Here is a 27829-nt window from a genome sequence, read left to right as displayed (position 1 = left end):
CGCCGCCCGGAGCCCATGAGCACCATGCGCCTGCTGACACTCGCCCTGCTTTTCTCCTGCTCCTTCGCCCGTGCCGCCTGCGACCCCAAGATCGTCAACATCGGCGCGGTGCTGAGCACGCGGAAGCACGAGCAGATGTTCCGCGAGGCTGTGAACCAGGCCAACAAGCGGCACGGCTCCTGGAAGATCCAGCTCAACGCCACCTCCGTCACCCACAAGCCCAACGCCATCCAGATGGCCTTGTCGGTGTGCGAAGACCTCATCTCCAGCCAGGTGCCAGCACCCCCAGGGCTCACGCTGTACCGGCTCCTGCCCCTCCCCCACCGCCTCGCCACCATCCTCCCTCCTTCACCCGCCATCCCTCCCCCTGTCCCAGTTTCATTCCATCCTTTCCTAGCCCTCTCCCTCCCCTTGAGAGAGGACCCAGGGGGCTGCTCTCGCTAGCAGCTAAACACCAGTGTTGGCCGGTTCCCCATCTTAGCCCCAGATCAATCACCGGCCAGCGGGGCTTGTCCTCACAGGGTTTCCAGGTGTCGAGGTCCAGACTGGTGTGTGCAGACATGTGGCCGTTTGCTTGGTCACTGTGTGTCAGGGTCGGGGCGGGCATTCCGGGCCTGCCTGAGAGGTGCCTGTCCCAGCCACATGCAGGACTGCAGGGCTTTAAACTGGATGGGGTCTGGGGCCATCTTTGTTCCTGCTTGGAGATCTCCTTCCCTTCCTCCCTCCCCTTGCCGCATCCACAGGTCTGCCTGAGACGGGAAATGGCCCAGGTGTTGAAGCCGGGTGTTCTCCAGGGTGGGAACGGGGAGAGGTATCAGGCCAGAGCGTGGCAGTCACTGGCAGCCAGCGCTGCGGGGGAGGACACGACTCAAGGATTTTGCCTGTCAGAGCTGTCCGCCCCCGGGCTGCGCTGCCTGCTGAATCCCAATGAGGCCTCGGGATCACTGCAATGCAGCCTTTTATGTAACAGGCGGGACCGACACCGGTCCAAGTACTGCTTACACACTCACCGGACAGGCACGCCACATCCATGGACACACACGCTCACATGCTCACACACATTCATCCATGTTTGTGCACAGAGATGCGTAGGCTTAAACTAGCACCCCTTCGTGCACATCAGGATTGCACACGCTTATTCACACACAGACGGACCCCCGTGCATATCCATGAGCACACACATTCCTGTACCACACATGCAAACACGCGTGCTCACACAAGCTCGATCATACATACACATGCACACACACATATGTTGGGGCGTGCGGTATACACACACATACCCAGCACACACTTGTGAGCACCTGCGTGGTCACACGCATGCACACATACGCTCAGGCCAGCACTGACCAGGCCCCTCTGGGTGCAGACTGTGCGGGGCAAAGGAGGGAGAACAAGTATGGCCCTTTCTGGGAATCCCTCCTCCAACTTAGTTTTGCTGTCCGTGGGCACTGTTCTCCCAGGGAATAGCCAGTGCTGGGAGCAAAGGTGACAGCAGCAGCTGTCACTCACTGTCACACGCTGTGAGCCAGGTGCCGGCACGGCAGCCATCGTCCCCACCACGTGGGGACGCCCCGTTTGCAAAAGCAGGTGGTCCTGTAGCTCAGAGATGGGAAGGCAGCGCACCCCCCGCCCCGTTTGCAAAAGCAGGTGGTCCTGTAGCTCAGAGATGGGAAGGCAGAATTGGGACTGACAGGTCCTTCTAATGTGAGGGCAGCACGGAACTGCCAAGCCATCTGCCCCATCTCCCTGCCTCGGGGGCTGAGCCACTGGTCCAGGCAGGAAGGCCAGGTTTCCTTGAGGATGTGGTCAGTGCCCAAGTCAGCACTGGGTCTTGTTCAAACCGAGCGGGTCTCAGCCTGCCCCTGGAAGACACCAGCAGGGGGGCCCGGGCCTCTAGGCGGCTCCTTGCCCAGCTTCTCCCACTAATAGTCTGCGATGTTCGACGCACCTTCCGGAGCTGCCCTCCATCTCTGGAGTGCTGGCCTCCGTCCACCTCTGACCCAGGATGAGGGTCAGCGTGGGGCTTGGTGTGGTTCTCCCCAGCCCACGCCGGCGCGGCGTGTGCGGCCCCAGGACATGCCAAGGACTGGCCTTCGTCCTCCCTCTCAGGGTCTCACCACACAGCTCAGGGCAGCCCCCCAGGGTGAGGGGCGAGAGGGGAGGCCCTGGACAGGGGTGGGGGGAGGGGTCTGTGTGTCTTCTTGGTCCCAGGAGTCTTGTCTGCCTCTGCCTCTCCCCTATGATTCCTTACACGCAGAAGGTGGGACTGGGGTCTGGTCCCCCTGCTGGGTGGCCTGCACTCCTGGGGCTGTGAGCACAGGTGGTGTCCCCCCGCCACTACCCACCCCCCGCTTCTGTGTTCAGCCTCTGCTCTTGCTGGACAGCCAGCTCCAGGGCAGTGTCCCCCGCTCCCCACTAGAGCTGACCCTGTCCCCTGTGTCCACAGGTCTACGCCATCCTAGTTAGCCACCCACCTACCCCCAACGACCACTTCACTCCCACCCCCGTCTCCTACACAGCTGGCTTCTACCGCATCCCCGTCCTGGGGCTGACCACCCGCATGTCCATCTACTCAGACAAGGTAAGCCTGACCGCTGCACGGGGACCCAGCCAGCTCTGCTCCTGTGTTCAGAGCCGGTGGCTCGCTCCTGCAGCCCGGAGCCGCCAGCAGCTGCTGGGGGAGAGAGTGGGGGGCAGGTGCTTTGCCAGGATGGGGGGGCACAGGCAGAGGGGCTCAAACCATGGGCTCCGGGCTCCAGGTGCAACAGGGTGATACACTGAGGCACGCCCACACTCATACCGGTACACACTCACGGTCTCACAGAGACACGCAAACTCACCCACACACAGGCACCCCAGTACACACTCACAGTCACACAGACTCACAGACACTAACAAATCCATACACTCACACCGACACACACGCAGTCACACACAGTCACAGGGACACCCACGTGCTCTTACACACGCATACTCACACCATCACCCACCCAGACATTCACGCTCATGTGCACACCCCCATAACTAACGTGCTCACTCCCCACACTCACGCTCCATCATACACTCAGCCCCACGCTCACACGCTGACACACATGCCCACGCACACTCGGGCACACGGCCCACTGACAGGTGACAGGCGCCAATAGCAAGCCCTGGGAAGCAGCAGAGGCCGTCGTGGGCCAGAAGAAGGGACAGACAGGGCAGCTTCCTGGACAGCGGGACGGGGCGCTTTGGAGGAAGGGGCGCCAGGGGGAGGAAAAGCCTAGAAGTGGCTGGGACACCAGGTGGCAGTGAGGGTGTAGTTACCGGCACCTCCCGCTAGAGGGCACAGCTGGGAGAGGATTCCAGGTGAACAGAGGAGGCAGCCCGTGGCTGGGGGCGCTGGCCTGGGGGTTTCGGGCCTCGGGGCTGTATCGTGGCCCATGGGCTGGGGGTCTGGCTGGAGTCGCCCAGTCGTGGGGCAGCAGCTGGGAGAGTCTAGAGGTCACCAAGTCGGTTTGGCAGGAAACTCACCCCCATGGCAGCCGGCACCTTGCGCTAGTTTGCCCAGCCCTCCCGCAGTGTCTGCCCACGGCTCTGGGAGGACTGGTCAGCTGGGGAGGCAAACTGACCACTGAGAGACTGGGGGGGGGCAGCCTCCTCCACATCTCCCTCCAGGCCTGGTGTCACCTGCAGACAGGCCCGGAGGGGCTGCTCGGCAGGGGACTCCAGCTTGGTGCCTTTGCTGAGGGGCCAGAGGGCTGGGCTGTTGGGGGCTTCCCCGCTCTCCCCATCTTCTCCAAATCCATCCTGCCGGGAGCCCAGGGTCCTGGATAACGCTGCCTAGGGCACGGAGGTCATCTCAGCCGGGCCCAGGGTGTCTGGGGAGGTCAGGGAGGGGTCCTCCTGGAGGCGATAGGAAAGCGAGGCCAGAGTGAGGGGTCCTCTGGGACGGCCCACAAGGGAGGAGGCCAGTGGAGGCCAGGACGACCACCCGTTCCTGAGGCTCTGGAAACCCCAGCACACAGCAGAGGCACCCAAGCTGCTCAGAGGCACTTAACCCTCAACTGTGAGAAGTGGAGGGCTCCCCCTAGGCCTTCCAGCCTCCTTCACCTCTCTGGGCACCAGGCCCCTCACATGCAAATGGGAGAACATGCCTCTACAGAGGAGAGCAGGCGGTGGGGCACAGGAGAGGCTGGGCTGGGGGGAGCCCTCTCCCAGAACAGGACACCAGCCCATCACGTGCCCCCGCCCCAGATCCAGACTGAGGCCCAGCATGAGGGCAAACCTGAGACCAAATCTTAGAGCTCCACCTTGACCCCACTCCTGGTACAACCCACAGACCATCTGTGCCCAACACGTGGACCAGAAGGGCCTGGGTCAGAGCCAGTCCAGGACCCCAACCACAGCCCCCTTGCAGCCATGTCACCTGCTGGATGACAGACAGAGGCAAAAGGGCATTCTTGCACCCTGATTCCAAGGCACAAAGAGGGAGCAGGTGAAAGAAGGATCTGGAGGGCTCAGAGGGCCCCAGGATCAGTGTGGGTCCCCAGGAACACTGCTCCCTGGGCAGACTCAAAGGCCCTGTACTGAGGCGGGAGGGTCCTGCTCCGTCCGTCCCCTCCCTGGCAGCCAGTGCACTCAGAGAAGCAAGGCGGGGTCAGCAGGCAGCAACCCCTGGGCTTGGTGAAGGGATGAAGTATTTCGCCCCAAGAGTGAAGACTTGCTCTAAATACCAGTTATGTGAATTTGGGAAGGACCCAGGGGGGATCTTTGAGATGCTGCACTGCGCCAGCAAGAAGTTTCTGATCTCAAGTAGCTCAGCCAGCGGGTGGCTGCAGGGGAGGAGGGGAACGACCCCAGGAACAATTCCACAGACCCCCACCCCCACCCGTCTCAGTCAGGGTGCTGCTGGGCAAACCGAGCCTCCGGTTCTCAGATCAGATGATGTGGGGTGGGGAGAGAAGCCAGCGGTGGGGAGGGAGGAGTGAGGGAAGCGGGGTCCCCGGGCTCCGGGGTCTGGAAGCAGCGAGGGGGAGCGTCTGGCCCGCGCGCGCGCGCCTGCGCGCCCTGGCCCGCGTCCTCAGCCACCCCGTGTCCCGCAGAGCATCCACCTTAGCTTCCTGCGCACCGTGCCGCCCTACTCCCACCAGTCGAGCGTCTGGTTCGAGATGATGCGCGTCTACAGCTGGAACCACATCATCCTCCTGGTCAGCGACGACCACGAGGGCCGGGCGGCGCAGAAGCGCCTGGAGACACTGCTGGAGGAGCGCGAGTCCAAGGTGAGGCCCGGGCGGGGGTGTCCCGAGCAGGAGTCGGAGGCGGCGAGCCGCCGCTGTGTCTGTGGCCCGTGTGAACACCCTTCTCTTTCCATCGTGCATGGTCAGCACCACTGCGTCTGGCGAGCGCCCGCCCCAGCCTGTCCTCGGCTCATTTCACTCGCTTTTGCCATTAGTCGAAATCTCCTTCGTGTCAGTCCCTGCGGGGCGAGGGCAGGACCACCTGGAGCTCCGCAAACACCCCGCCCCGCCCCGCTCCCCTCCCCCGTCCCCTCCCCCGCCTCCCCGCAGCGCGCTTCCCAGCCCACACAGGCCCTAGGCTCAAAATTCCCTAGGGGCGCCGCCTCTGCCCCCCACACCGCTCCCTCCCAGCGGCCTCCCCTAGGGTGCCCCCTCAGTGCGGTGGCACCACTCACCGTGTCCCCTCCACAAAGGACCCGGTTCCTTCTCTGCTGTGACCCGTGCCCTGTCCTCGTGCCGGCCTCACCCCCGCCGTAGCCCCTCACCTCACAGCTGCCCATCACCCTCCCCAAAGCCCCACCCACGGACATCTGCCACCCCCAAGCCCGGTCTGGGCCCCGCCCCACTTCGTCCCCCGCCGCTCTCCCCACGGAACCCCCCGCCCTTCCTCTCCTCACCTCCCCACCATGGGGACTGGGGCTCTGGACTCCTGGGGATCCAGTAGACACCTGGCTCCAACTGCCCGTTCTACCCCAGCCCGGCGCCCACGTGTGGGCTGTGGAGAGACCACAGTGGCGTTTCTGGGGGTCCAGGCGACCCCCACCCCACCCATCCCCACTGCCAGACTGAGGAGAAGCTGGTGCTCACCAGAGGAGGCCCGGGGTCCCGCCTTCACCCAGCCTGGAGCCCTGGGCGCTCAGCACCTGGGCCAAGGCCCCCCGGGGTTGGGTGGAGGCCAAGCTGGGCAGAGAGGGAGGGACGCCCAGGCTGGGGAGGGCCCCGGGAGGCCAGACCAAGGGGCGGCGGGGAGCATGTGCTGTCTGCGAAGTCAGAGTTGGCTTCAGTAAGCTGAGTGCCAACCCGGGTCCCCCAGGGTGCCATAGGCCCCGAAGGGAAGAGAGGGCACCAGCTGGGGGTGAACCAGAGGGCAGACCCAGAGGGTCCTGGGGTGCTGCTGGGGGGGGACTGGCTGAGTCTGGGAGGGAGGGCTGGCTACCAGGACCGCAGGCCCCACCCCCCTGAGACAGCACCCAGCACCAGGCGGGCAGGTCAGCTCCTGGCGTGCCCACCTGTGGCTGCACGCAGGCCCGGTGCACATTCACGCATCCCCTCCCCCCCCCACCCCGCACGCCCAGCCACACGTGTTCCCTCTCACGGGCACACGCGGCCTTTCCCGAGACAATTCACTCACACTCTACTACACCTGCCACAGGCTCGCAGGCGCCCTCCACACCTCCACGGCCCGGGGGCTCGCACACGCGCGCGCGCACACACGTATGCTCAGACGGCACCGGCCCTCACTCCCACCCCCCGCAGACTAGCGTAGGCTGCTGCTGCCACGCAGACGCCCACAGACGCACACGTGCTCACGAACTCCTGTCACAGCTGCTCTCCAGCGCACACGTGGGCTGACAGGCGCGCCCATCACACACCAGTCAGTGAGGGCAGGGCAGCTGGACCTCTAAGAGAGGCAGAAGGGGGTGCTGGGAGGGGTGGGGAATAGGGGCCGGGGCTGGGGGAGCGGACATCACCCATTCAGGACTGACGGGGCTGGGGTGGGCGCTGCTGGCACCACGTAGCAGGTGCCCGGCGGGGGGCGGGCGGATGGGACCCCAAAGGGAGGCATTCGGCTTGGACGCAGACAGGGCCTCCCTCTCTCCCGAACGTGAGCGTTTCCAAGAGCGCAGCTCCGTGGCAGGGAGCCTCGGTGGCCCCCACGCCCCCTCATCCCCCAGCACCTCCCCGGCCCCCAGCCCCACCCCGGGCCTAGGTGTTTGCGAGCTCCAGGTACGTGCCCCTCTGCAGACGTGCCGAGGAGGTGGTGTGATTGCTTTAGCGCCGTCATTTTCAACCGTTTATAATCTTCTTCTGTGTCTGCATATTTTCTCTGTGCACATTATTCATCAGAGTAAAAACAGGAACTATGACAACCTCGGCCAACTGCCCTATGACAACAAGCGCGGACCCAAGGTATATATGCATGGACGTGCACGCCACCCACCGGCTAGGGAGCCCCGGCCTCCGGCGCCTGGCCGCTAGGGCTACCGCGCGCCCAGCCGCGCCGCGCCGCGCCGCAGGCCCGAGCAGAGGAGAGAGCGAGGTCGAGAGCAGGCAGCGTAGGCAGCAGAGGGCAGGTGCTGGCCGCCCAGGGCCCCGCAGCCCGCCGGCCGGGCCAAGGGGCAGGCACGGCCGCAGGAGGAGCTGCTCTCTGGGAAGTGCATGCGAATCTCCGGGCACCCCAGGGTTTCCTCGTGGAGCCCAGGAGGGAGCCCGCCTGCCCGCCTGACCTGCCCGCGGTCCGGGCTGCTCCTGCGGGGCCTGTGGACCGGGCCCCAGAGGACCTCCCGTGGTTTTGGAAAAGGCGGCCTAGTCTCCGCTCCCGATTGCATTCCAAAACTCTTTTCTGTTTCCTGTCCGCTGCACGCCTCTTTCTGAGTCTCGGTCCACTTCAGCTTGCATGCTCAGTGCAAAAGCGAGGCCAGGAGTGAGAGGTGGAGAGAGACGCGCAGAGCAGAGAGCGAGGACAGGAGAGCCAGCAGGCTGAAGAAAGGACGAGCGAGGCCAGCCCGGCCGGCCGGCCGAGGAGCCTGGAAGGCAGGTGGCAGTGCAGGTGGCCGGCGCAGGCCGAGGCGGCCCTAGCGGAGCTGCCTCGGGGTTCCTAGCGGCTGCGGCTCGACTCTGGCCCCCGAGGCGCTGCATCCCCCGCCCCGGCCACCCGCTAACGCACCCGCTCACACCGCAGGCTGAGAAGGTGCTGCAGTTCGACCCGGGGACCAAGAACGTGACGGCCCTGCTGATGGAGGCGCGGGAGCTGGAGGCTCGGGTCATCGTCCTCTCCGCCAGGTGCGGCCAGGCTGGACTCGGGCTTTGGCGTCCTTGCCAAGGACGGTCCCCTTGCACGTGTACCCTGGGCCTCGGGGACGGGGGCGGGATAAGGCCCCGCCCTTAGGAAGGCAAACGCGGCCCAGGTGGTAGACGGGGGGGACACGGGGCTCCGGGAGCTGGGTCAGGGAGGGGGCCTGGGGCAGTGACGTGGGGTCTGCATGTGAGCCTGCGGGGGGAGGCCCACAGCAGGGACAGGGCCGGAGTCCCAGGGCTGAAGGGGTGGGGCAGTCGGACTAGGCAGCGTGAGAGGGGAACTGCGTAGGGGGAACCCAAAGCCAGGCTCTGCTGGACGGGCCCGGTCCCCACCGTAACCTTGCGGCTGAGCCCCCAGTAAAAATCTCCCTTTTTGCAAATGGCTGTGTCCTCCTGGGGAGGGAAAGGCAAGGCCACCAGGAATAGGAAAAGGAAGAGCCCTGCCTCATGGGACATACATGGGAGAGCCTGGGGAGACCGGCCCACTGTCTGCCTGTCCCAGAAGCTCTGCAGGCTCCAGCAGAGTGGAGAAAAACAGCAGGGGTCGCCCTGCAGGCGGCCAGCGGGAGCCAGCAGTGCCCTGAGTAGCAGGGCAGGTGTCCGTTTGCACATTCAGGCCACAAACCTCTGGCACAGAGCCAGGTGCACCCCGTCCTTGGGCAGAGGGCAGGATGGGACCAGCAGGGGCTCCTCGGGCTGGAAGGCAGTTAGCGGGACTAACGCCCGCCGCCCGCCGCTCACGCACACCAGCACAGGCACTCACACGCACCACCCGCATACTGTCTACACGTGCACACGCCGTACACACACGTGCACACAACACGCTTCCAGCCCTCCTGTACACATGCGCGTGCCGTATACACACCACACACGTGCGCGCAGGACATACATATGCGCACACGGGCACGCTGCTACATGTAACACACACAGACATGTGCTCACCCAGAAACACGTGCAGACGCACCACACGTGTACATGCTCCGCACCGACACACACAGGGCACGGTGCTCTCGTGCATAGGTGCGTACGCCGCAGACACACCACATGCCTCATACATGCACAAACCCCACACGCGTGGCAATACTGTTCACAAAGGCGCAGCACTTGTCAACCTCATGTCCACCTCCTGAATCCACGCAAGGCCTGTGGATCGTCAGGCGGGAAGAGACCCCTCCCCTCACACCCGGGGCTCCTCGGACAAGAGAGGCCAGAGTCCCACCACAGAGGGGGACCCGCCTGCCCAGCGCGCCCAGCTCCCAGAGCCCGGGGAAGCCGGTGGTCCCCTGGGCAGGGCAGACGCAGGTCTTCTTCACCCTGGCGCCCCAGCCTGACACATTCTGGCTCCCCTCACGAGGGCTGTTGAGAGCGTTTTGCGGAGAGACCCCATTAAGCCAATCTTAACTTTTGACCAGTTTTCTGCAGAGTGCTTCAGAGTTTCTAATTGATTTCCAAAACTTTTGTTTTTTAAATAATCCTCCTGAAGTTGTCTTTACTGGGATCAGTTATTTCCATAAAAGAGTTTGGCGGGTCGATCAGGCTTTTGTCTGCAACTGCTTTACTGAAGATATCAGTCTACACGGACACAAGCATAGGTGTGCGCTCATCCCACCAAGTCCAACGTCACAGACCTGGATGGTGTCAAGCAGACAGGCCTCTCCGCCAGGCTTTGTGGGCACCGCTGACAGGGGCACACCGTGCCCTGACACGCACGAACTGGTGCTGCCAGCGATTTTGGCTGGATGTTGTCTGGAGCGCCTCTATTTTGTGTTGCTTTCATCCAACAGTAGCGCTCTCATTTAGAGCAAACACTGAAGATTTGCATTTCTTCCTTGAGAAAATTGGGGGCAGACCCCTTAGGGAACCTAGGGCCATCTTAGTTTCCAGGCTCAGCCGTTGGGAAAATAACCCAGCACTCGGACAATCTCCCCAGCCTCTTTGTACCCCGATGCCTATGCATTGGAGAAGCAAAGTGCCTGTTGTGGTCCAGGCCCATCTGGGACCAAGTTCGGCCCAATAGGGGACAGAAGGCGGGAGCTCCACCAGGCCCAGGGTCCTTGCCCTGACCAGAGAGAGCCCAGCTCTAGGAGACCAGGTCCACGGAGGCTCACTTGTAAGGACACGCCAAAAACTCAGGACCACGTGTGCCTGCAAGGCGAGGCCTGTGCTGTGTCCTGCCAGTGGCCCCAGCCCTGGATGGCAGAGAGGACACAGCTGCTTGGGCAGACTCCAAAAGGGAGAGCAGATGCCCTCATCTCTCTCCGGTGGCTTCTGCTGTGATGCTCAGGGCAGCTCCCTGGCTCTCGGCCCCAGAAGCATCTGACCAACCAGAAAGCCCCCAGCACCTCAGTTCACAAGCTGAGGCATGCAGCACCAGAGGGGTATGGCTTGTCCAGGAAGTTGCAGGAGCACGGGCTCAGGGGCGGACAGTCCAGGCACAGACCCGACTCTGTCACTTACCACTTGTGTGCCCTGGGTGCCACAGTTTCGCCTCCTGACACAGGGGTAGTACTTCTGCCCGTCTCACAGGGAGGTTGTGAGAATTAAATAAGATGGTCCATGAAAAGCATTCAGAATACTGCCTGGCACCTGGTGAGCGAGTTATCAACCAGTAAGGATCCATCGCCATCCCACGTCACCCAAACCCTGCCCACCAAGGGCAGCGGGCCAGCAAGAGATGTCTGGGAAGCTCAGGGGGTCTGGGCCCACCCGCTCGCTTCTGTGGGGGTCTCCTGGCCCAGGTGCGGTGTAGGCTTGGGGTGGCGGCCGCACCCCATCTCTGCAGTGTCTCCAGACCTCCCTTGTGGGGGGCGGGGTTGGGGAAGAGGCCACGTGGGTAGGCCACGCTGCGGAGGAGACCCTGGGAATGTGGAGCAGCCGCCGCCGGCCCCGGGTGGGAAGGGCTGGAATCCCGGCCCCTCACCCGCTCTGCCCCACAGCGAGGACGACGCTGCCACCGTGTACCGCGCAGCCGCGATGCTGAACATGACCGGCTCGGGGTACGTGTGGCTGGTGGGGGAGCGCGAGATCTCGGGGAACGCCCTGCGCTACGCCCCGGACGGTGAGTGCTGGGCTCCAGGGTCCCGGTGGGCAGGGGTCCCCCACGGGCTCTAAGCCAACGCTTGCCCCAGGCATCATCGGGCTGCAGCTCATCAACGGCAAGAACGAGTCGGCCCACATCAGCGATGCCGTGGGGGTGGTGGCCCAGGCCGTGCACGAGCTCCTCGAGAAGGAGAACATCACCGATCCGCCGCGGGGCTGCGTGGGCAACACCAACATCTGGAAGACCGGGCCGCTCTTCAAGAGGTGGGCGGGGCCGCTCGTCTGAGGTGGGCGGGCTGATCTCCTAAAGTGGGCGGGCCACCGTTCCGGCGCTGGGAACAGTCGCTCTTCCCAGGGTGGTGAGCCCAGCCTGCTGTATCCTATAGATACCGCCACCTTCCCCAGTTTTCTCCTCTATCCCTCCCCGCGCTCCACCGTCACCTCCATCTCCACCACGATAATCACCTGCCCCATTTCCAACACTCGGATGTCACTGAAATCACAGCTGCTTCCGTTTCTCCTGCCCCCACCTTTTCACACTGCTGCCCACCCTGAGGCCCCACCCCACTCCCCAGGGGCCCTGGGCAGGAGGATCTTGCTTCCGGTCGGGACTGGGAGAGCCCACGGGCCCAGGAGGTCAGACAAGGAATCCAGGTATGGCACCCAAGCCTGTAGAGAGCCAGGGTTGGCCAGAGACCCAAGTGGATGGCCACAGCAGGGCAGGAGTTAACTCAGAGAACCCTGGACACCATGGCACTAGTGTGGGGAGGCCCAGCCCTACACCAACACCGCCACCCCCAAGTAGCACGTGCAGAGCCACGGTCCATGGGGCCCACGACAGGAGCACACACACAACTGCAGATACAGGCAGCATATGTGCACAGGCGTGTGTGCACAGACAGGCTCAGAGAGGCACATGGCACATCACACATGTGCCACAAGTACATGCACAGGGTTGCACCCCACACAAAGATCTTGCGTGCACACATATATGGCCCAGTAGACACACCGCCCCCCCCCCCACACACACACAGGCGTGCACACTCAGGAAGACAAGACCCCAGCCCTTCCTCCCCACTGGCTGGTGAACAGCCCGCTGCTCCTGCCTGGGCTTCCGCCTCCTCATCTGTAAAGCTAGGACAGCTGCCATGAGAATCGAATATCCCAAGCCACAGAAAGCCCTCCAAACAGGGTCTAGAGGCCAGGAGTTGCTCGGCTGACATAGCTGCGCTGTCCACCTGACTCACAGTGGGCGGGGCTCACTGCATCCCTGATCATTCTAACCCACACCGCCCCCCTCCAGAGTGCTCATGTCTTCCAAGTACGCAGACGGCGTGACCGGCCGCGTGGAATTCAACGAGGATGGGGACCGGAAGTTCGCCAACTACAGCATCATGAACCTGCAAAACCGCAAGCTGGTGCAAGTGGGCGTCTACAACGGCACCCACGTAGGTGGGGGTCATGAGGGGGTGGGGGCTGGGGCCTTAGGGCCCTGGGGCCGAGACCCCTGCGCGGCCACCCTCCATCTCACACTCCCACCCCCAGGTTATTCCCAACGACAGGAAAATCATCTGGCCAGGCGGAGAGACAGAGAAGCCCCGAGGTTACCAGATGTCCACCAGGCTGAAGGTGGGGGACCCGCCTCCCTGCCCTAGCCTCCACACCCGGTATACTCCATCCCGCCCCTCGGGTGCAGAGAAGGGGACAGCGAGGTCAACGAAAGTGACTGAAGGGAGTGGGGGCAGGGCCAGCGCCCGCTACCATTGCACACACCTGGCACCGCAGAGGCAGCAGGGAGAGCGGGTGGAGGGTGGGGAGGAAGCCGCCGGCCCCCCGTTTCATGGGCTCTCCCCAGCGCCCCTTCTGACCCAACTCCACTTAAATCTGGGGAAGTCATGTGGGCCAGGACTCGCCTGGGGATGAGCCGATCGGGGACAGGGGAGCAGATGGGCGTACTTCAGCTTCAGTGCTCTCTGCCCTGAGTCCTGGAGATGATGCCCCCATGCTCTTCATCACACCTCCAAGTGGTCCTAGCCAAGCCCCCACGTTTAGCCTTCCTGGCCTCCTGCCGTGACTCGGTCTCACTGCCCTCTGAGCCCGGTCTCCCTACAGCATTCCCTATGGCCGGCCATCCCCTCCGTGATTCCCTGGGCCTCTGGGAGCTCCCTTCCCCGGTTGGCCTCATCCCTCACAGCTTCTCTTCCTCGGCCTGACTCTTCCATGCTCTTTTGGACTCATCCCAGGGTGCCCTCCCCAGCGTCCCTCCCGCACTGACCCACACCAGCACCGGGCTGGTACCTGAGCTCACAAAAGGCAAGGACCCTCAAGCACTGTGCTTCTCCCAGTGTCCCCGCCCCCAGGTCCTCAAATGTCTCTCAGCCTTGTCTGCTTTCTGAGCTAGCTCCCCCTTGGCCTCTCACCTGGACCCCTTTGTCAGCACCTGCCCACAGGTCACCACCCCTCTCAAGGGGCAGAGTGGACTTTCCCAAAGCCAACGCTCAGGAAAGACACCTGGTATTGAAAAGTCTGAGTGTAAAACAGACAACAGTCAGCCAGATGGTTCCACGCAGGCTTCGAGAGCCAGATGGCTTTTTACAACTTTTTTTTGTCTCACTGATTTTTTTTTTTTTTTTCGGTACGCGGGCTTCTCACTGCTGTGGCCTCTCCCGTTGCGGAGCACAGGCTCCAGACGCGCAGGTTCAGCGGCCACGGCTCACGGGCCCAGCCGCTCAGCGGCATGTGGGATCTTCCCGGACCGGGGCACGAACCCGCGTCCCCTGCATCGGCAGGCGGACTCCCAACCACTGCGCCACCAGGGAAGCCCTGTCTCACTGATTTTTTTGACACTAAATTGTTTACTTTTTAATTAATTTATATTGGAGGATAGTTGATTTACAATGTTGTGTTAGTTTCTTCTGTACAGCAAAGTGAATCAGTTATACGTACACATATATCCACTCTTTTTTAGATTCTATTCCCATATACAGGTCACTACAGGTTATTGAGTAGATTTCCCTGTGCTATACAGTAGGTTCTTATTAGTTATCTATTTTATATAGAGTAGTGTGTATATGTCAATCCCAGTCTCCCGATTTATCCCTCCCATCTCATTGAATTTTTAAAAAAATATTTATTTATTTATTTGGCTGCACTGGGTCTTAGTTGCGGCACGAGGGATCTTCATTGCAGCATGTGGGATCTTTTAGTTGCAGCATGTGGAATCTTTAGTTGCAGCATGTGGGATTTTTTTTTTTTTTTAGTTGCAGCATGCAGGATCTTCGTTGTGGTGTGCGGGATCTTTAGTTGTGGCATGTGAACTCTTAGTTGCGGCATGTGGGATCTAGTTCCCTGACCAGGGATCGAACCCGGGCCCCCGGCATGGGGAGTGTGGACTCTTAGCCACTGGACCACCTGGGAAGTCCCCTCACTGATTTTTTAAAAGCACGAGCGTGTTACTCGCACAATAGAAAACGATGAGGAAAGTTTTAAAGGCAAATAAGCTCCTTCAGGGGCTCCCAATCTCCTGCCCTGCAGGCTGAGGCCGGGGGCTGCCTGCCCTGGAGGAGAAGGGGCCTCTCACACCGACCCCACGTCCCCTGGGACCCCTCATCACATGCCGTGCTCGCTTCAGCCCCCTTTGCCTGTATCTGTCCTCCACACCCCCAGGCTTCAGGCCCCTGAAGGACAGGGAGGAGAGAGCTCTCCAGCATGAGCCCCAAGGAGCCCCTGGATTGAAGAGGCCTCGGCAGAGAGGGCGGCATCAGCGGGGAAGAGGAAGGGAGGAAGGATAGATGATCAGACAAAGACCCGCTGCAGGGGAGGCTGAGGTCAGGAGAGGCCGGAGCACCAGACAAGGGCAATCCCTGCGGGTCCCCGGACCTGTGCAGGCTCTGAGTGCACATGCCTCTGTCCTCATGGCAGGGGTGGGGGCAGGGGGCAGGCTCTGGGCTGGGACAGGTGGTTTCTCAGCCCTGAGACGTCAGAGAAGGGGCCCAGGGCCGACTTTAGTGATGTGCAAGCCAAGACCCAAAGGAAAGTGGCCAAGAGCAGGTGCGGTGTTTCAGGAGGCCGGGCGCCTTCTGAATGCTGAGGTGGCCTGGGCACGACGGGGGAGTCTGGGGCCCCTCCTGCAGGCAGCAGGCCGACCAACTTCCTGAAGCTCCAGAGGGGGCAGTATGGGGCATTTGCAGGGGGCGGGGCGGGGCGGCGGTCCAGGAGAGTCTGCATGCTGAGAAGAGGACAGCACCCCAGGGCAGCCCAGGGCTGGTGGTCCAGGCTGGGTGTCCCCCTCCCCTCCAGATCGTGACGATCCACCAGGAGCCCTTCGTGTATGTCAAGCCCACGCTGAGCGACGGCACGTGCAAGGAGGAGTTCACCGTGAACGGGGATCCGGTGAAGAAGGTGATCTGCACCGGGCCCAACGACACGTCGCCGGGCAGCCGTGAGTGCGGGGCTGGGGCGTGGGCCGCGGAGCGGGCGGGACGGCGCACCTGCGAGCCCCTCACTTACCGCCCCTCCCCTCCGCCCAGCACGCCACACCGTGCCTCAGTGCTGCTACGGCTTCTGCATCGACCTACTCATCAAACTGGCGCGCACCATGAACTTCACTTATGAGGTGCACCTAGTGGCGGACGGCAAGTTCGGCACGCAGGAGCGGGTACGCGTGGGTCTCTGGAAGCCGGCGCGGGACCCAGTCCAGGTGGACCCTGTCTGGCTAGGGTCAGGGTCTCGGGTGGGCGGGGTCTGCAGGCTGGGTGGAGCCTGGGTGGGCGGGGCCTTCGAGTCAGGCGGGGTCTGGAGTGGGAGATCCCGAGATGGGTCAGGGCGGGAGACTGTCCGGTCCGGGGAGCAAGGCCCGCCCGCGGTGGCCGTGTCCCCACCGGCTGTGTCTCCCCACAGGTGAACAACAGCAATAAGAAGGAGTGGAACGGGATGATGGGCGAGCTGCTCAGCGGACAGGCAGACATGATCGTGGCGCCGCTGACCATCAACAACGAGCGCGCACAGTACATCGAGTTCTCCAAGCCCTTCAAGTACCAGGGCCTGACCATTCTGGTCAAGAAGGTGGGCAGGGGCCCAGCAGGGCGGGGTGGGGTCCTCGGAGGGCCTTGGCGGCGCTGACGTCCCGGCCTCCCGCAGGAGATCCCCCGGAGCACGCTGGACTCGTTCATGCAGCCCTTCCAGAGCACGCTCTGGCTGCTGGTGGGGCTGTCAGTGCACGTGGTGGCCGTGATGCTGTACCTGCTGGACCGCTTCAGGTGAGCGCGGCCCGGGGGCCGGACTCCTCCCCCTGCGGGGCGGGAGGGGCGGGCGGGGCGGGGCGGGCGAGGGGGCGGGGCAGGGCTGCCTCTCCCGCCCTCTCCCGCCCGCCCTCTGCGCCCCCGCAGCCCCTTTGGCCGGTTCAAAGTGAACAGCGAGGAGGAGGAGGAGGACGCGCTGACCCTGTCCTCGGCCATGTGGTTCTCCTGGGGCGTCCTGCTCAACTCGGGCATCGGGGAAGGTGAGGCCACGCCCGGCCCGGGCCCCACGCTGCTCCGCAACCCTCACGCCCCACGCCGGGAGCTGACCGTCCTCTGCCCGCAGGCGCCCCCAGAAGCTTCTCGGCGCGCATCCTGGGCATGGTGTGGGCCGGCTTCGCCATGATCATCGTGGCCTCCTACACTGCCAACCTGGCGGCCTTCCTGGTGCTGGACCGGCCCGAGGAGCGCATCACCGGCATCAACGATCCCCGGGTGAGGCCTGGCCCGGCTGGGGGGGCGGGGCGTGAAGTCAGCGGCTGCCTGGGGGCGGGACCGGGGAGCAGCCGCGAGCCGGGCCCTCCGACCCTCTGACCCTGCAGCTGAGGAATCCTTCGGACAAGTTCATCTACGCGACGGTGAAGCAGAGCTCCGTGGACATCTACTTCCGGCGGCAGGTGGAGCTGAGCACCATGTACCGGCACATGGAGAAGCACAACTACGAGAGCGCGGCCGAGGCCATCCAGGCCGTGCGGGACAAGTGAGGGGGCGGGGCAAGTGAGGGGGCGGGGCGGGGCGCTGGGCGGGGCGGGAGCAGTGGGGGCGTCCATCTTTCCAGTCAAAGTCAGAGTGTCCAGGCTGGATGCGAACCACGGGAAAGGGATAGACAGGGGGTTTCCAGGCTGGCGGGCGGGACCGCAAGGGCGGCCCGAATGTGTGGGCCCCTGTGACCCTGCCCCTGTGACCCTGCCCCTGCCCGCAGCAAGCTGCATGCCTTCATCTGGGACTCAGCGGTGCTGGAGTTCGAGGCCTCGCAGAAGTGCGACCTGGTGACCACCGGCGAGCTGTTCTTCCGCTCAGGCTTTGGCATCGGCATGCGCAAAGATAGCCCCTGGAAGCAGAACGTCTCCCTGTCCATCCTCAAGTGAGTCGGCCCCACTCCGCCCCCCTCCAAGAGCCCCACCCAAGGCACACCGCCTCCCCCCACCAGCGTAGCCCCCAGATGCAGCCCATCTGCCCCGCCCCGCCCCGCCCCGCCAGTGCCGGTCCAGCCTCCTCCTCGGCTCACATGCCCCGCCCACCCAGGTCCCACGAGAACGGCTTCATGGAAGACCTGGACAAGACGTGGGTGCGGTACCAGGAGTGTGATTCGCGTAGCAACGCCCCTGCTACCCTCACGTTCGAGAACATGGCAGGTGGGCCCCCAAGCCCCCTGACACCGGTGCTGACACCGGGTGGACTCCCCAGGGGCCGGCTGCCTGGCCCGCCCGCAGCTGAGGCGCTGGGTCTTGGCCCGCAGGGGTCTTCATGCTGGTGGCCGGGGGCATCGTGGCCGGGATCTTCCTGATCTTCATCGAGATCGCCTACAAGCGGCACAAGGATGCTCGCCGGAAGCAGATGCAGCTGGCCTTTGCAGCAGTGAACGTGTGGAGAAAGAACCTGCAGGTAGGGCAGGCCACCCTCCGAGGCCTGGTGCCCACGGCTCGGCCTGGCCCCGGCCCTCCTCCATCCCCGCAGGCCGAAGCGCTGGCTCTGGCTCCCAGGAGCCCCTGTGGCAAGGACTGGAGCTGGGAGCCACAGCCAAGGCCGCGCTGCTGGGGGCCACCCGCAGGTGGCCGCCTCTGCAAAGCCGGGCTTCAAGCGTCCGCCTGGCCCCTCTGTCTCCAGAGTCGCCCACCGGCGCCCATTCCATAGGAAGGCAAACTGAGGCAGGGTAAGACAGGGACCCACCTGGGTGTAGCATGTGAGTCCAAGACGCACTCTGCCCTCGCCGCCCCGCGCCCCTCCTTGGCACCCTCTGGGGACCCCCTTCCCCGCGGCCCTGGTGTGTCCTGTGCTCCATATAACTCCAGTCTTAACCGGCCGGCCGCTCCTGCCTGCAACCCCAGGCTGTGTCTGTGGGAAGTGGCCGCCAGCAGAGGACAGGCTGCACGTGGGGTGGCCACAGCCCACCTGGGACGGGCTCGTGCCCCATAGTCCAGCCCCAGTCTGCCCCATCTCTTCTCTTTCTCTGGGTACCTCCCCGGAGCCTGTGCCCTGGGAGGAAGCTGGTGCTGCAGGGAGGGAGGGCCGGGGCGACGGGGCTGCTGGAAGCCCACGCCTCTCATCTGCCCTCTCTTGCTCTTGGGACCTGGCCGCTGCTCTCACTGGCGGGCACAGGGCCCGTCCTGACCATCAGACCCGAGGCCAGGGTCCCGGGAGCTGCCTCCGTCTCTCTGTCACTCCAGCACATCTTGCCACCTGCCTTCGGCCCCTCAGCCCCTTCCTGAATCTTGGTGCGCCTCCTCGGGGGTCAGAGTGGCCGGTGGGGCCGGTGGGGCAACTCCTCCCGTGCTCGGAGGGCTCCTCCTCCTCGGGACGCCCCTAAACCAGGGGCACCTCGGAGCCAGGGAGCCAGGCGGACAGATGGGACCCCCCCCCCGCGAGCCCAGCCCCAGCATGAGCGAGGTCAGGCCCGAGAGCCGGGCAGGAGCAGAGGCCGCCTGCGAGTGTCCGACCATCGGTCGGTCCATCCAGCACAGGGAAGCAGGCCGGAGTGAGGGCCCGAGTGGCCAGCCAGGCCGGGCAGCAGCCCCCAAGGAGCAGGCGAGGGCAGGTGTGGCCGCCACCCTTAGCCGTCTAATCACTTATACATATTCATTTTAGGATAGAAAGAGTGGTAGAGCAGAGCCTGACCCTAAAAAGAAAGCCACATTTAGGGCTATCACCTCCACCCTGGCTTCCAGCTTCAAGAGACGTAGGTCCTCCAAAGACACGGTAAGGGGAAGAGCGCCCAGTTCCACGTCTCCGACTCTGATCTCGCCCCTCCGTGTCTGTGTCCCGTGCATCAGGCCCCTCCCTCGCCATCCCACCCGCTCCCACCTCTGACTGCCGTGGCCTTTCTGCCCTCACCTCTACTCGCCCAGCACACTAGGTCTTCTCTCTCTGACTCTAGATCTTTCTCTCTTGGTCCTTTCTCCCGCTGGCCCTCACCGGGTCCGCTTCCCCGTGTGTCTCCGCGTTAGTCTGCCCCCCACCCCTGCCATGACGCCGTGCGCCATCCTGAAGCCGTGCCATGTTGTTGGTCAGTCAGCCAGCCTCACCGCGTCGGGGCTGTGCCCGGGGCCCCGGGAGCCTGGACCACCCTGTCCCAGGCTCCTCACCTGTCAGGAGGCCGCACCACCTCTCTGTTACGTCCGCTTCTCCAGCCTCTCCCAGAGAGGCCCACCGCCCTCCCTCCCTCCCTGCGACGTCCATGGAGGGATGGCTGTGATGTCCCATCCGCCCGTCTGTCTGGCCGCCAGCCCTGCCACCCAGACACCTGTCTCACGTGTCTCACCAGAGCCATGCCTGTTGCATTCCCTCCATGTGGTCTCTGTGTGGGCCGGGGCTGGGGGCCGGGCCTGGCTCCATCTGGGTGGACGGCTGGGGCCTGGAGTTGGTACAGGCCCCTGGCCACAGGGGACGTCAGGTGGGGAATGGATGGGACCAAAGGAGGCGGCTCCCACCCCAGGCCGAGCAGGGGCCCTGCAGGAGGCGTGCCGGCAGCACCCAGGGATCTGAGAACGGATGGAGGTGGCCCTGAAAGCCGTGGCCTCCAAGCCGTGGGCACTGAGGCTCCTAGACAGAGGCTCAGGAAGGGGAGGCCTCTACGGAGATCAGTGCCTCAGCGCCTGACCCCCCGCCCCTTCAGAGCCAGGCCTTCCACCTGAGCCAAGAATTCCCTGCCTTTCTGCCTTGGGCAGCCTGTCACTGGCCCAGATGTGCGCGCTCGAACCAAAGGCCCCCCCCAGACTGACCCAGCCTTGCTAGGAGCATCCCCAGGTGGGGAGGGGGCCGCCCAGAGCCAGCACAGCCCTCAGTCCAGCGGCCTCCCTGCAGTCAGGGGTGGTCTGGCCCCCAGTCCGCAGGAAGCCCCTAATTCATGGGCAGCATCACCCATCACCCATCTGCTCCAAGGTGGAAGGAAGCAGGATTTGCAGCCGTCACCCCCAGTGCATGGGAAGAGGGGCAGACACAGGACACAGACAGGGCTCAGCACAGAGCCATCTGAGTCCCAGGGGAAGCCACCAGCGCGCCCCATGAGGGGCCTGTAAGGCCTGGGGGCTCCACTTCCCAGAGCTCAGCACAGACAGGGTGGGGGGACAGGGAGGGTCTGTGGGGCTGGGAGCACAGGCCTGGGGCTGTCCAGGCCCGGGCAGTGGGTGGAGCCTGAGCCAGGGGACCCAGCAGGGGGTGCAGGAAGAGGAGGATCCGACAGGAGCAGGGGTGGGCAGTCGGGGGGGGGGGGTGGGGAGAGGGGTGAGAAGGTACCCAGCAGACAGCGCTTTGGGGGCCCGCAGAGTCTCGCAGGCAGTGGGCCATTTTCTGAGGGCATCACTGAGTCCTTCCCCCGCATCCCGGCCTGGAGCAGAAATGCAGGCCCCTTAGCTGGGCCAGGTGCAGCTCAGAGACCCTCATGGTGCCTTTCCAGGGACGCGCTCCCAGCAGACTCCTTGCCCGAGCCTCCCCAGGGGCCATCCTCCAGGCCAGCTTTGGTGCCACGTGGCATCTGGGGCTGGCCTGCCCTGCAGGGGTGACTGGGGACACTGCAAGCTGGGGGCTGGGCGGGGGAGGGCAGCCTAGCTCCCACCATTTCAGGCTGGGCGCCTGCTCGGAGGGAGGCCTGGGTGGGGGGCTCTGTCGGGAGGGGTGGGGTCAGTCCGGCTGCTGAGATCCTCTGCCCCTGTCCCGTGGCTGGTCTGGGCCAGGGCGGCACTGGGCGCTCAGGGCTGGGGTCCCTGGCGGCCGGCGGGGCCAGCGGGTATTGATTGTTGGTTCTTATTTATAGAGCACCGGGGGTGGACGCGGCGCTTTGCAAAACCAAAAAGACACAGTGCTGCCGCGACGCGCTATTGAGAGGGAGGAGGGCCAGCTGCAGATGTGTGCCCGTCATAGGGAGAGCTGAGACGCCCTGCCCGCCCTCCTCTGCCCCCCTCCCCCGCAGACAGACAGACAGACGGACGGGACAGCGGCCCGGCCCACGCAGAGTCCCGGAGCACGACGGGGTCAGGGGGAGGAGCACCCCCCAGCCTCCCCCAGGCCGCGCCCGCCTGCCTGCTGGTCGGCCGGCTGGCCGGTCCACCCGTCCCGGCCCCGCGCATGCCCCCTGAGCGTCGGACTAACGGGCGCCTTGTCTGTGTATTTCTATTTTGCAGCAGTACCACCCCACTGATATCACGGGCCCGCTCAACCTCTCAGATCCCTCGGTCAGCACCGTGGTGTGAGGCCCCCGGAGGCGCCCACCTGCCCAGTTAGCCCTGCTGCTCGGGAAGGCCTGAGGGAAGCCCACCTGCCAGAGACTGCCCACCCTGGGCCTCCCGTCCGTCCGTCTGCCCTGCTGCCTGGCGGGCAGCCCCTGCTGGACTGAGGCTCGGGCCAGAGCTGCTGAGGACGGGTCAGAGCTGAGCTGGCTGGGCAGGGCCGCAGGGCGCTCCGGCAGAGGCAGGGCCCTGGGGTCTCTGAGCAGTGGGGAGAGGGGCTGACTTGGCCCCGGGCAGAGGGCCTTGGAGCAGAGACTGAAGCCCCATCCTTCCCCAGCCACCACCAGAGCCACCATGGGGGCCCTTGGCCCCGGCTGGCTGGGTCCCCCGCTCCCGCAGCGCCGGCACCTCACAGCCTTGTCCCCACCTTTCCCTTCTTGCCCACACCCCTTCTCCGCTTGACCCCATCCTCTGAGCTGGCCCTGCCCTTCCCGGACTGCAGACCCTGACCCCCCAGCTGGCAGCCGCCTCCCAGGGGCGCGCTCGGGCTCCCCACTGCCTCCCCCTTCTCCGGACTCCGTGAGGGCTGAGCCTTCTCTTCGCCTCCTCTGGCCCGCAGCCCAGGATGCGCTTCCCCGGACGCCGGCTCGGGACTGTCTTCGGCCCCGCGCGCCACCTCGTACAGGCCCAGCCCTTCCCGCGTCCAGGCGTGTGCCTTCCCCCGTTGCGGTCCGAGCGCCGCCGCGCACTGCCCCTCCGCCCCAGGGGCCCGGCGTGCACCGCCCTCCACCCCACCCCCTCCAGCCGGTGTGTGTAGTGGTGATGCCGAAAGGAATGTCAAGAAAACTTCTATCTGTGTCGCTTGTTGACGCCTGCAGGGAGGGAGTGCGAAGGAGAGCAGGGGATAGGGGGAAGGTTCGAGGGCGGCCGCGGCCCGCTCAGGCTTGGGCGGCGGCGACTGCCGCAGGCGAGGCCATGCCGGCACCGGGATCCGGCAGACTCCTCGGCGGGCGGCGGGCGGCGGCGCGGCGGCGGCGGCGCGCGCGGCAGGCGGTAAGCATGGAGCCCAGCGCCAGGCAGGCGGCCAGGCTAGCGAGGAAGGAGACGGGCCCGAGCGCGTAGACCACGACCAGTTCCCGCGCGGCAAGGGGCCGCGCGCAGTGGTTGAAGGCGGCGTCGGGGAAGGCGGTCAAGGGGCTGAGCGTCAGGCGTCCCGGCGACACGCAGATCAGCGTCTCGGCCTCTGCGGGACACGGGAGCGGCGTCAGGCGACGGCGGCGGCAGTGGCCCGCCCCGCCCGCCCGCCCGCCCGCGCCCCCGAGGGCTCACCTGGCGCGGGCAGCGGGTGCCTGCGCAGCCAGGTGCAGAGTGGGCGCAGCGCGCAGCCGCAGGCCCAGGGGTTGCCGCGCAGCCGCAGCGTGTTGAGAGCGGGCAGGCCCGCCAGGAGCGCGGGCGCGAGGGCAGGCAGCTCGTTGTCCTGCAGGCTGAGCGTGCTCAGCAGCGGGAGCGTGCCCAGCGCCGCGGGCTCTAGACGCGCCAGCCGGTTCCCGGCCAGAGAGAGGACGCAAAGCGCGCGCAGTGGAGCGAAGGTGCCGGGCACCAGCGCCTCCAGCTGGTTGGCGCTGAGGTCGAGCTGCTTCAGCGCGCCCAAGCCCCAGAAGGCTCGCGCGTGCACCCAGCGCAGTCCGTTCTCGCGCAGGTCCAGGTGTAGCAGCGCGCCAGCGCCCACGAAGGCGCCGGGCGGCAGCGCACGCACGCGGTTGTGGTCCAGCAGCAGCGCGCGCACGCGCTGGCTCAGGCGCCCTGGCACGGCGGGCAGCGCGCGCCCGGAGCAGTTGGCCTGGCCCTCTGGCGCGCACGCGCACGCCTCGGGGCAGTCCGGGGCGCCCGGGGTTGCCGCGGGGGCGGCTGCTGGGGGCGCCTGGACCCAGACTGGCCACGGCGACAGCAGCAGTAGAAACAGCGGCGGCGGCCGTCGCGAGAGAAAGGAGGGGCTCCGCATGGGGGCAACGGTAGGAGGCCAGCTGCCCAGGCGTCCCGGGAGCCCGTCCGTCCCACGGCTGGTCCCGTGCCTAGGGCGGAGGCTGGGCACATAGCCAGCGCCCGGCACTGCCAGCCACCTGTCCTGAAGCTCTGAGCTCCTCTTGGCTCCGCGCCAGCAGCAGCACTGATAAGGCGCCACCCCCTCCTCACCTGCGTGGTCCACCGCCCCGCACCCGGCTGAGGCCTGGGCAACTGGACCACACCGCCGCCTCCGCAGCCTCACCGCCACTGAACTCATGGCTGCGACACGCGGAAGAGGACCCAGTGCTACCCGCTCCTCCCCCGAGTCTCCACCGCCTCCTCTCAGCCGGGATTCTAGTGCGCATATCCAGTAGCCCCCCCAGGGATGCTCCCATCCTCATGGGGCACAAGCACAGGACGGGGGCCTGAACCCAGGGGACAGGCAGTGAGGTAGCGGGAGGGCTGCACGCCTGAGGAAGGCGAGGCCATCACATCTGCCCCACCCTGCCCACCAAGGACTCTGCCGGAACTTCGAGGAGGCAGCGTGGTGGAGCAGGGGCACCAGCCCGAGTCCTCCTGCCGCCTGCTGCTCCCTCTGGACTCACCAGAGTTGCAGGGCCTGTCCCGGCATTTTCCTGGGGTGGGGGTGGGGGTGGGATGGGCAGGGGCTCACGGGGGGGGGGCGGGGGCGGGCGCTGTCTGCTTCATGGGACAAAGCGGCAGGAAGGTGCAGGGAGGAGCTGGGCTGACGCCACGATGGCAGGAAGTGGAAACCCCAGGGGTGTGGTCCCTGCCCTGCAGGGTGGACAGCGGGAGCCCAGCATGGGCACTGGGCACCCCACTGAAGAGACAGGAGGCGACGCAGACCCCCCCCACCCCAATAGCATCTGCAGAAGGGCTCGAGGGGGGCCAGCAGGGAGGACAACGCAGACCTGCTAACTACTGTTTAATTCCCCTTCCCCCAGCTGCCCAAAGCCCTGCTGAGGCGGCAGGGGTTGTGGAGGCAGCCCCTCTAGGGTCGAGTCCACGGTGATGGTCGTGAGGCCGTGATCTTCCAGGGGCGGCATCATGGAGACCTCCATTTCAGGGGCCACGAGGTGGGACCCCATGTGCGCCGCGTGCAGGTCCATGTGATCTTCCTGAGCCCCGCAGTGCCCCACCAACCTGCACAGCGTGGTCCAGGTCAGGCTAGCTGCAGGCGGCCATCAGCATGGGCTCATGAGGCCTCAACCACCCGGGGCTCCTGCCGTGTCTGTGAACCACACCTCCCGGGGGTGGGGGGTCAGGGAGCAGGGGCACAGCTCGCCCTGGGGGTCCTCCCCCGGGGTCACTCACCTGCCCTCCATGTGTCCGGGGCATGTTTCACTGAGGGGCGGGAGGGAACAAAGGTAAGGCGTGAGTCTGGGACAGCGGGGTTGGCCTCCAGGAGCCCAGCGGTGCTCCCCACACCTCTCCCCATCCCATTCTGGGAGACTCCATTCCCAAGTCCCTGGTGACCTCGCCCATCGAGACCGAGGGCCCAGGGGGATGGCCCGGCCCCACAGCCCTCACACGCCCGCCCTGGCCCTGGGGCTCACGCACCCCTTGGCTCGAATGACGCCAACCGCCACGATGATGAGAGCGCAGAAGCAGCTGGCGCTGACAGCCGCCAGCACCACCAGCAGGGCAATGAGGGCCTCGCGACTGAGGCCAAAGCTACAGTCACAGTAGGTTCCAGCTGCAGAGACAGGGCCAAGGGGCTGTCGTCACCTCCCAGTGGGTCACCCCCAAGCCCGCCCTCCCACCCCCGGCAGCCACCAGGAGGACACGGGTGCGCCTGGCCTGCCTGAACCAGGGAGGGGCCCTGGCTGGGGACAGGGTTGGCGAACAGAAGGAGGCACCTGCAGCAGGGATGAGCAAAAGGGACAAACATATCAGGCCGAGGGGGCGGCCAACCAGGCAGGAGTCAGGCTGGGGACAGGGGGCCATCTCCACGCCTCTGGACAGAACTCATCGGAAGGCGCTGACCTCACAATGGAGCTGTGAGGCAGGGAGGGTGGGGGCAGGGCCTCGCCTTGGGCACCGCCCTCGGGTGCTGGGCTCCTGAGAAGCCCTGGGCAGGCAGCCCCAGAGTAGGGCAGGTAGGGCGGCCGGGGCCTGGGAGTCACTCCAGAGTGCCCTGGTCAGATCTGAGGCAGGGGCAGTGGTGGGGCTGCCGTGGTCTTGGAAGGAGAGCACTTCACGGCAAAGGGGCAGTGGCTGCACTTGGGACCCTGGGGTCGCAGAGGCAGCGGCCTGGAAACCCAGAGAGGTCCATAGTGGGCAAGCCTGGGCCTCAGTTTCCCTGTCAGGATAAGGGCTGCAGCAGCTTAGGTGCGGCCTGGTCTCCAGCTGACTGATGTCACCACCCTCCCCCCAAGACTGGAACAAGCAGGGACCAAGCGAGGCCCGGGGGGTGGACACGCACCCACCGCCCCATAGGGGCCCCAGCAGTGTTTCGCAGAACACCCTCAAGGAGCAGGTGGCTGGGGCTCTGGCTTAAGCGTGTCATTACAGTTAGCGCTCACGACCACCGCTGCAGTCTGTCCCGTGCAGCCTCTCGCAGACCAGGCAAGCGCTGTCCACAGGAGGCTGGCACGGCTGGGGTTAACCTCAGCCTCCTCCCCTAAGGACCTGCCGAGCAAACCCAGGCAGCAGAAGCAGATACCTGCCCCCGTCCCCACGGCTAACCCCACAGGGCACTGGGGGGTGGGGGGTGCCCCGCTGGGCCGCAGCCAACCCCTGGTCACTGGGGACCTCCCTGACCCTCACACAGGTGCCCCCTCCTGGTGGCAGCTCCTGGCACACCTCTACACCTGTTGAGTGATCCTATGACCTGAGACGCTGGGTTTTACCACACTCATCCACAAACTGAGTCCAAAGGGACTCAGGGCAGGTGTGTCCCGGCCCAGCGGCTGGCACTGCCACCCTGCCAGGCCAGTCCAGCAGGTCTGCATCCTGGTTAGGATGACGAAGGCATGCCCAGCCCAGTGCCAGGCAGGAAGTCCCTCTTCTTTTTTTTCTTTAAGTGTCTTTATTACTTTTTTATTTATTTTTGGCTGCGTCGGGTCTTCGCCGCTGCGCGCAGGCTTTCTCTAGTTTCAGTGAGCCGGGGCCACTCTTTGTCGCGGTGCGGGGCCTTCTCATCGCAGCGGCTTCTCCTGTTGAGGAACACAGGCTCCAGGCGCGAGGGCCTCAGCAGTTGTGGCTCCCAGGCTCTAGAGCGCAGGCTCAGTAGTTGTGGCGCACAGGCCTCAGTAGTTGTGGCACTCGGGCTCAGTAGTTGTGGCTCGCGGGCTCTAGAGCGCAGGCTCAGTAGTTGCGGCGCGCAGGCCCAGATGCTTCACGGCATGTGGGATCTTCCCGGACCAGGGCTCAAACCCGTGTCCCCTGCATTGGCAGGCGGATTCCTAACCACTGCGCCACCGGGGAAGTCCCAAGCCCCTCTTGTGACCACGGTGCAGCCCGCCTTGGAGGGGCCAAGCAGGTGGAGCCCAAGGCAGGGACCCACTGGCCTGTCAAGAGTCCTCAAACTGCTAAGGCTGTGCGGCTAATCTCTCCAAATCCCACAGCAACCACCACCCTGCGGAGCAAGAAGGAAAAGCCCCAGAGGGAGCTCCCTGGCAGTTTAGGGGTTCGGACTGCGGGCTTCCACTACCGTGGCCTGGGTTCAATCCCTGGGTGGGAACCGAGGTCCCAGAAACTGCACAGCACAGCCAAGCAGCAGCAGAAAGAAAAGCCCCAGAGCAGGACTGACACTTGGGCCCTCGAGCAGAACAGGCCAAAGAGC

General features: G+C 65.0%; 3 protein-coding genes across 7 annotated transcripts; 1 reads left to right on the top strand and 2 right to left on the bottom strand.

Moving 5' to 3' along the window:
• GRIN1 (glutamate ionotropic receptor NMDA type subunit 1) lies at positions 1-22224 on the top strand. Of its 5 annotated transcripts, XM_032635129.1 has the most exons (21): positions 16-273; positions 2450-2584; positions 5088-5264; positions 7350-7412; positions 8185-8285; positions 11237-11358; positions 11429-11603; positions 12643-12787; positions 12885-12968; positions 15639-15780; positions 15869-15996; positions 16239-16403; positions 16479-16597; positions 16727-16839; positions 16923-17071; positions 17179-17336; positions 17559-17720; positions 17882-17991; positions 18096-18241; positions 19442-19552; positions 21973-22224. In XM_032635129.1, the coding sequence occupies exons 1-21, from the start codon at positions 16-18 to the stop codon at positions 22039-22041; spliced, it is 2832 nt and encodes a 943-aa protein (XP_032491020.1). In that variant the 3' UTR covers positions 22042-22224. The 5 variants fall into 5 exon arrangements, with proteins under 5 accessions (XP_032491025.1, XP_032491020.1, XP_032491022.1 ...); XM_032635134.1 differs by lacking the exons at positions 7350-7412; positions 21973-22224 and adding an exon at positions 21606-21722 and having other exon boundaries at positions 1-273; XM_032635131.1 differs by lacking the exon at positions 19442-19552.
• Positions 22225-22869: 645 nt separating this feature from the next.
• Positions 22870-24071, bottom strand: LRRC26 (leucine rich repeat containing 26). Its single transcript, XM_032635887.1, has 2 exons — positions 23347-24071; positions 22870-23260 (listed from the first exon to the last, which is right to left on the bottom strand). Exons 1-2 carry the CDS (start codon positions 24017-24019, stop codon positions 22956-22958), a joined length of 978 nt encoding a protein of 325 aa, XP_032491778.1. The 5' UTR covers positions 24020-24071; the 3' UTR covers positions 22870-22955.
• An 880-nt stretch (positions 24072-24951) lies between these two features.
• On the bottom strand, positions 24952-27314 carry TMEM210 (transmembrane protein 210). The gene is made up of 4 exons (XM_032635143.1): positions 25902-27314; positions 25603-25738; positions 25357-25386; positions 24952-25185 (listed from the first exon to the last, which is right to left on the bottom strand). The coding sequence occupies exons 1-4, from the start codon at positions 25987-25989 to the stop codon at positions 24957-24959; spliced, it is 483 nt and encodes a 160-aa protein (XP_032491034.1). The 5' UTR covers positions 25990-27314; the 3' UTR covers positions 24952-24956.
• Between the last annotated feature and the right edge of the window lie 515 nt (positions 27315-27829).

Source organism: Phocoena sinus, chromosome 6, assembly GCF_008692025.1.
Source record: "Phocoena sinus isolate mPhoSin1 chromosome 6, mPhoSin1.pri, whole genome shotgun sequence".
In the NCBI taxonomy this organism is placed as follows: Eukaryota; Metazoa; Chordata; class Mammalia; order Artiodactyla; family Phocoenidae; genus Phocoena; species Phocoena sinus.
This window is presented reverse-complemented; position numbering and strand designations above follow the sequence as displayed.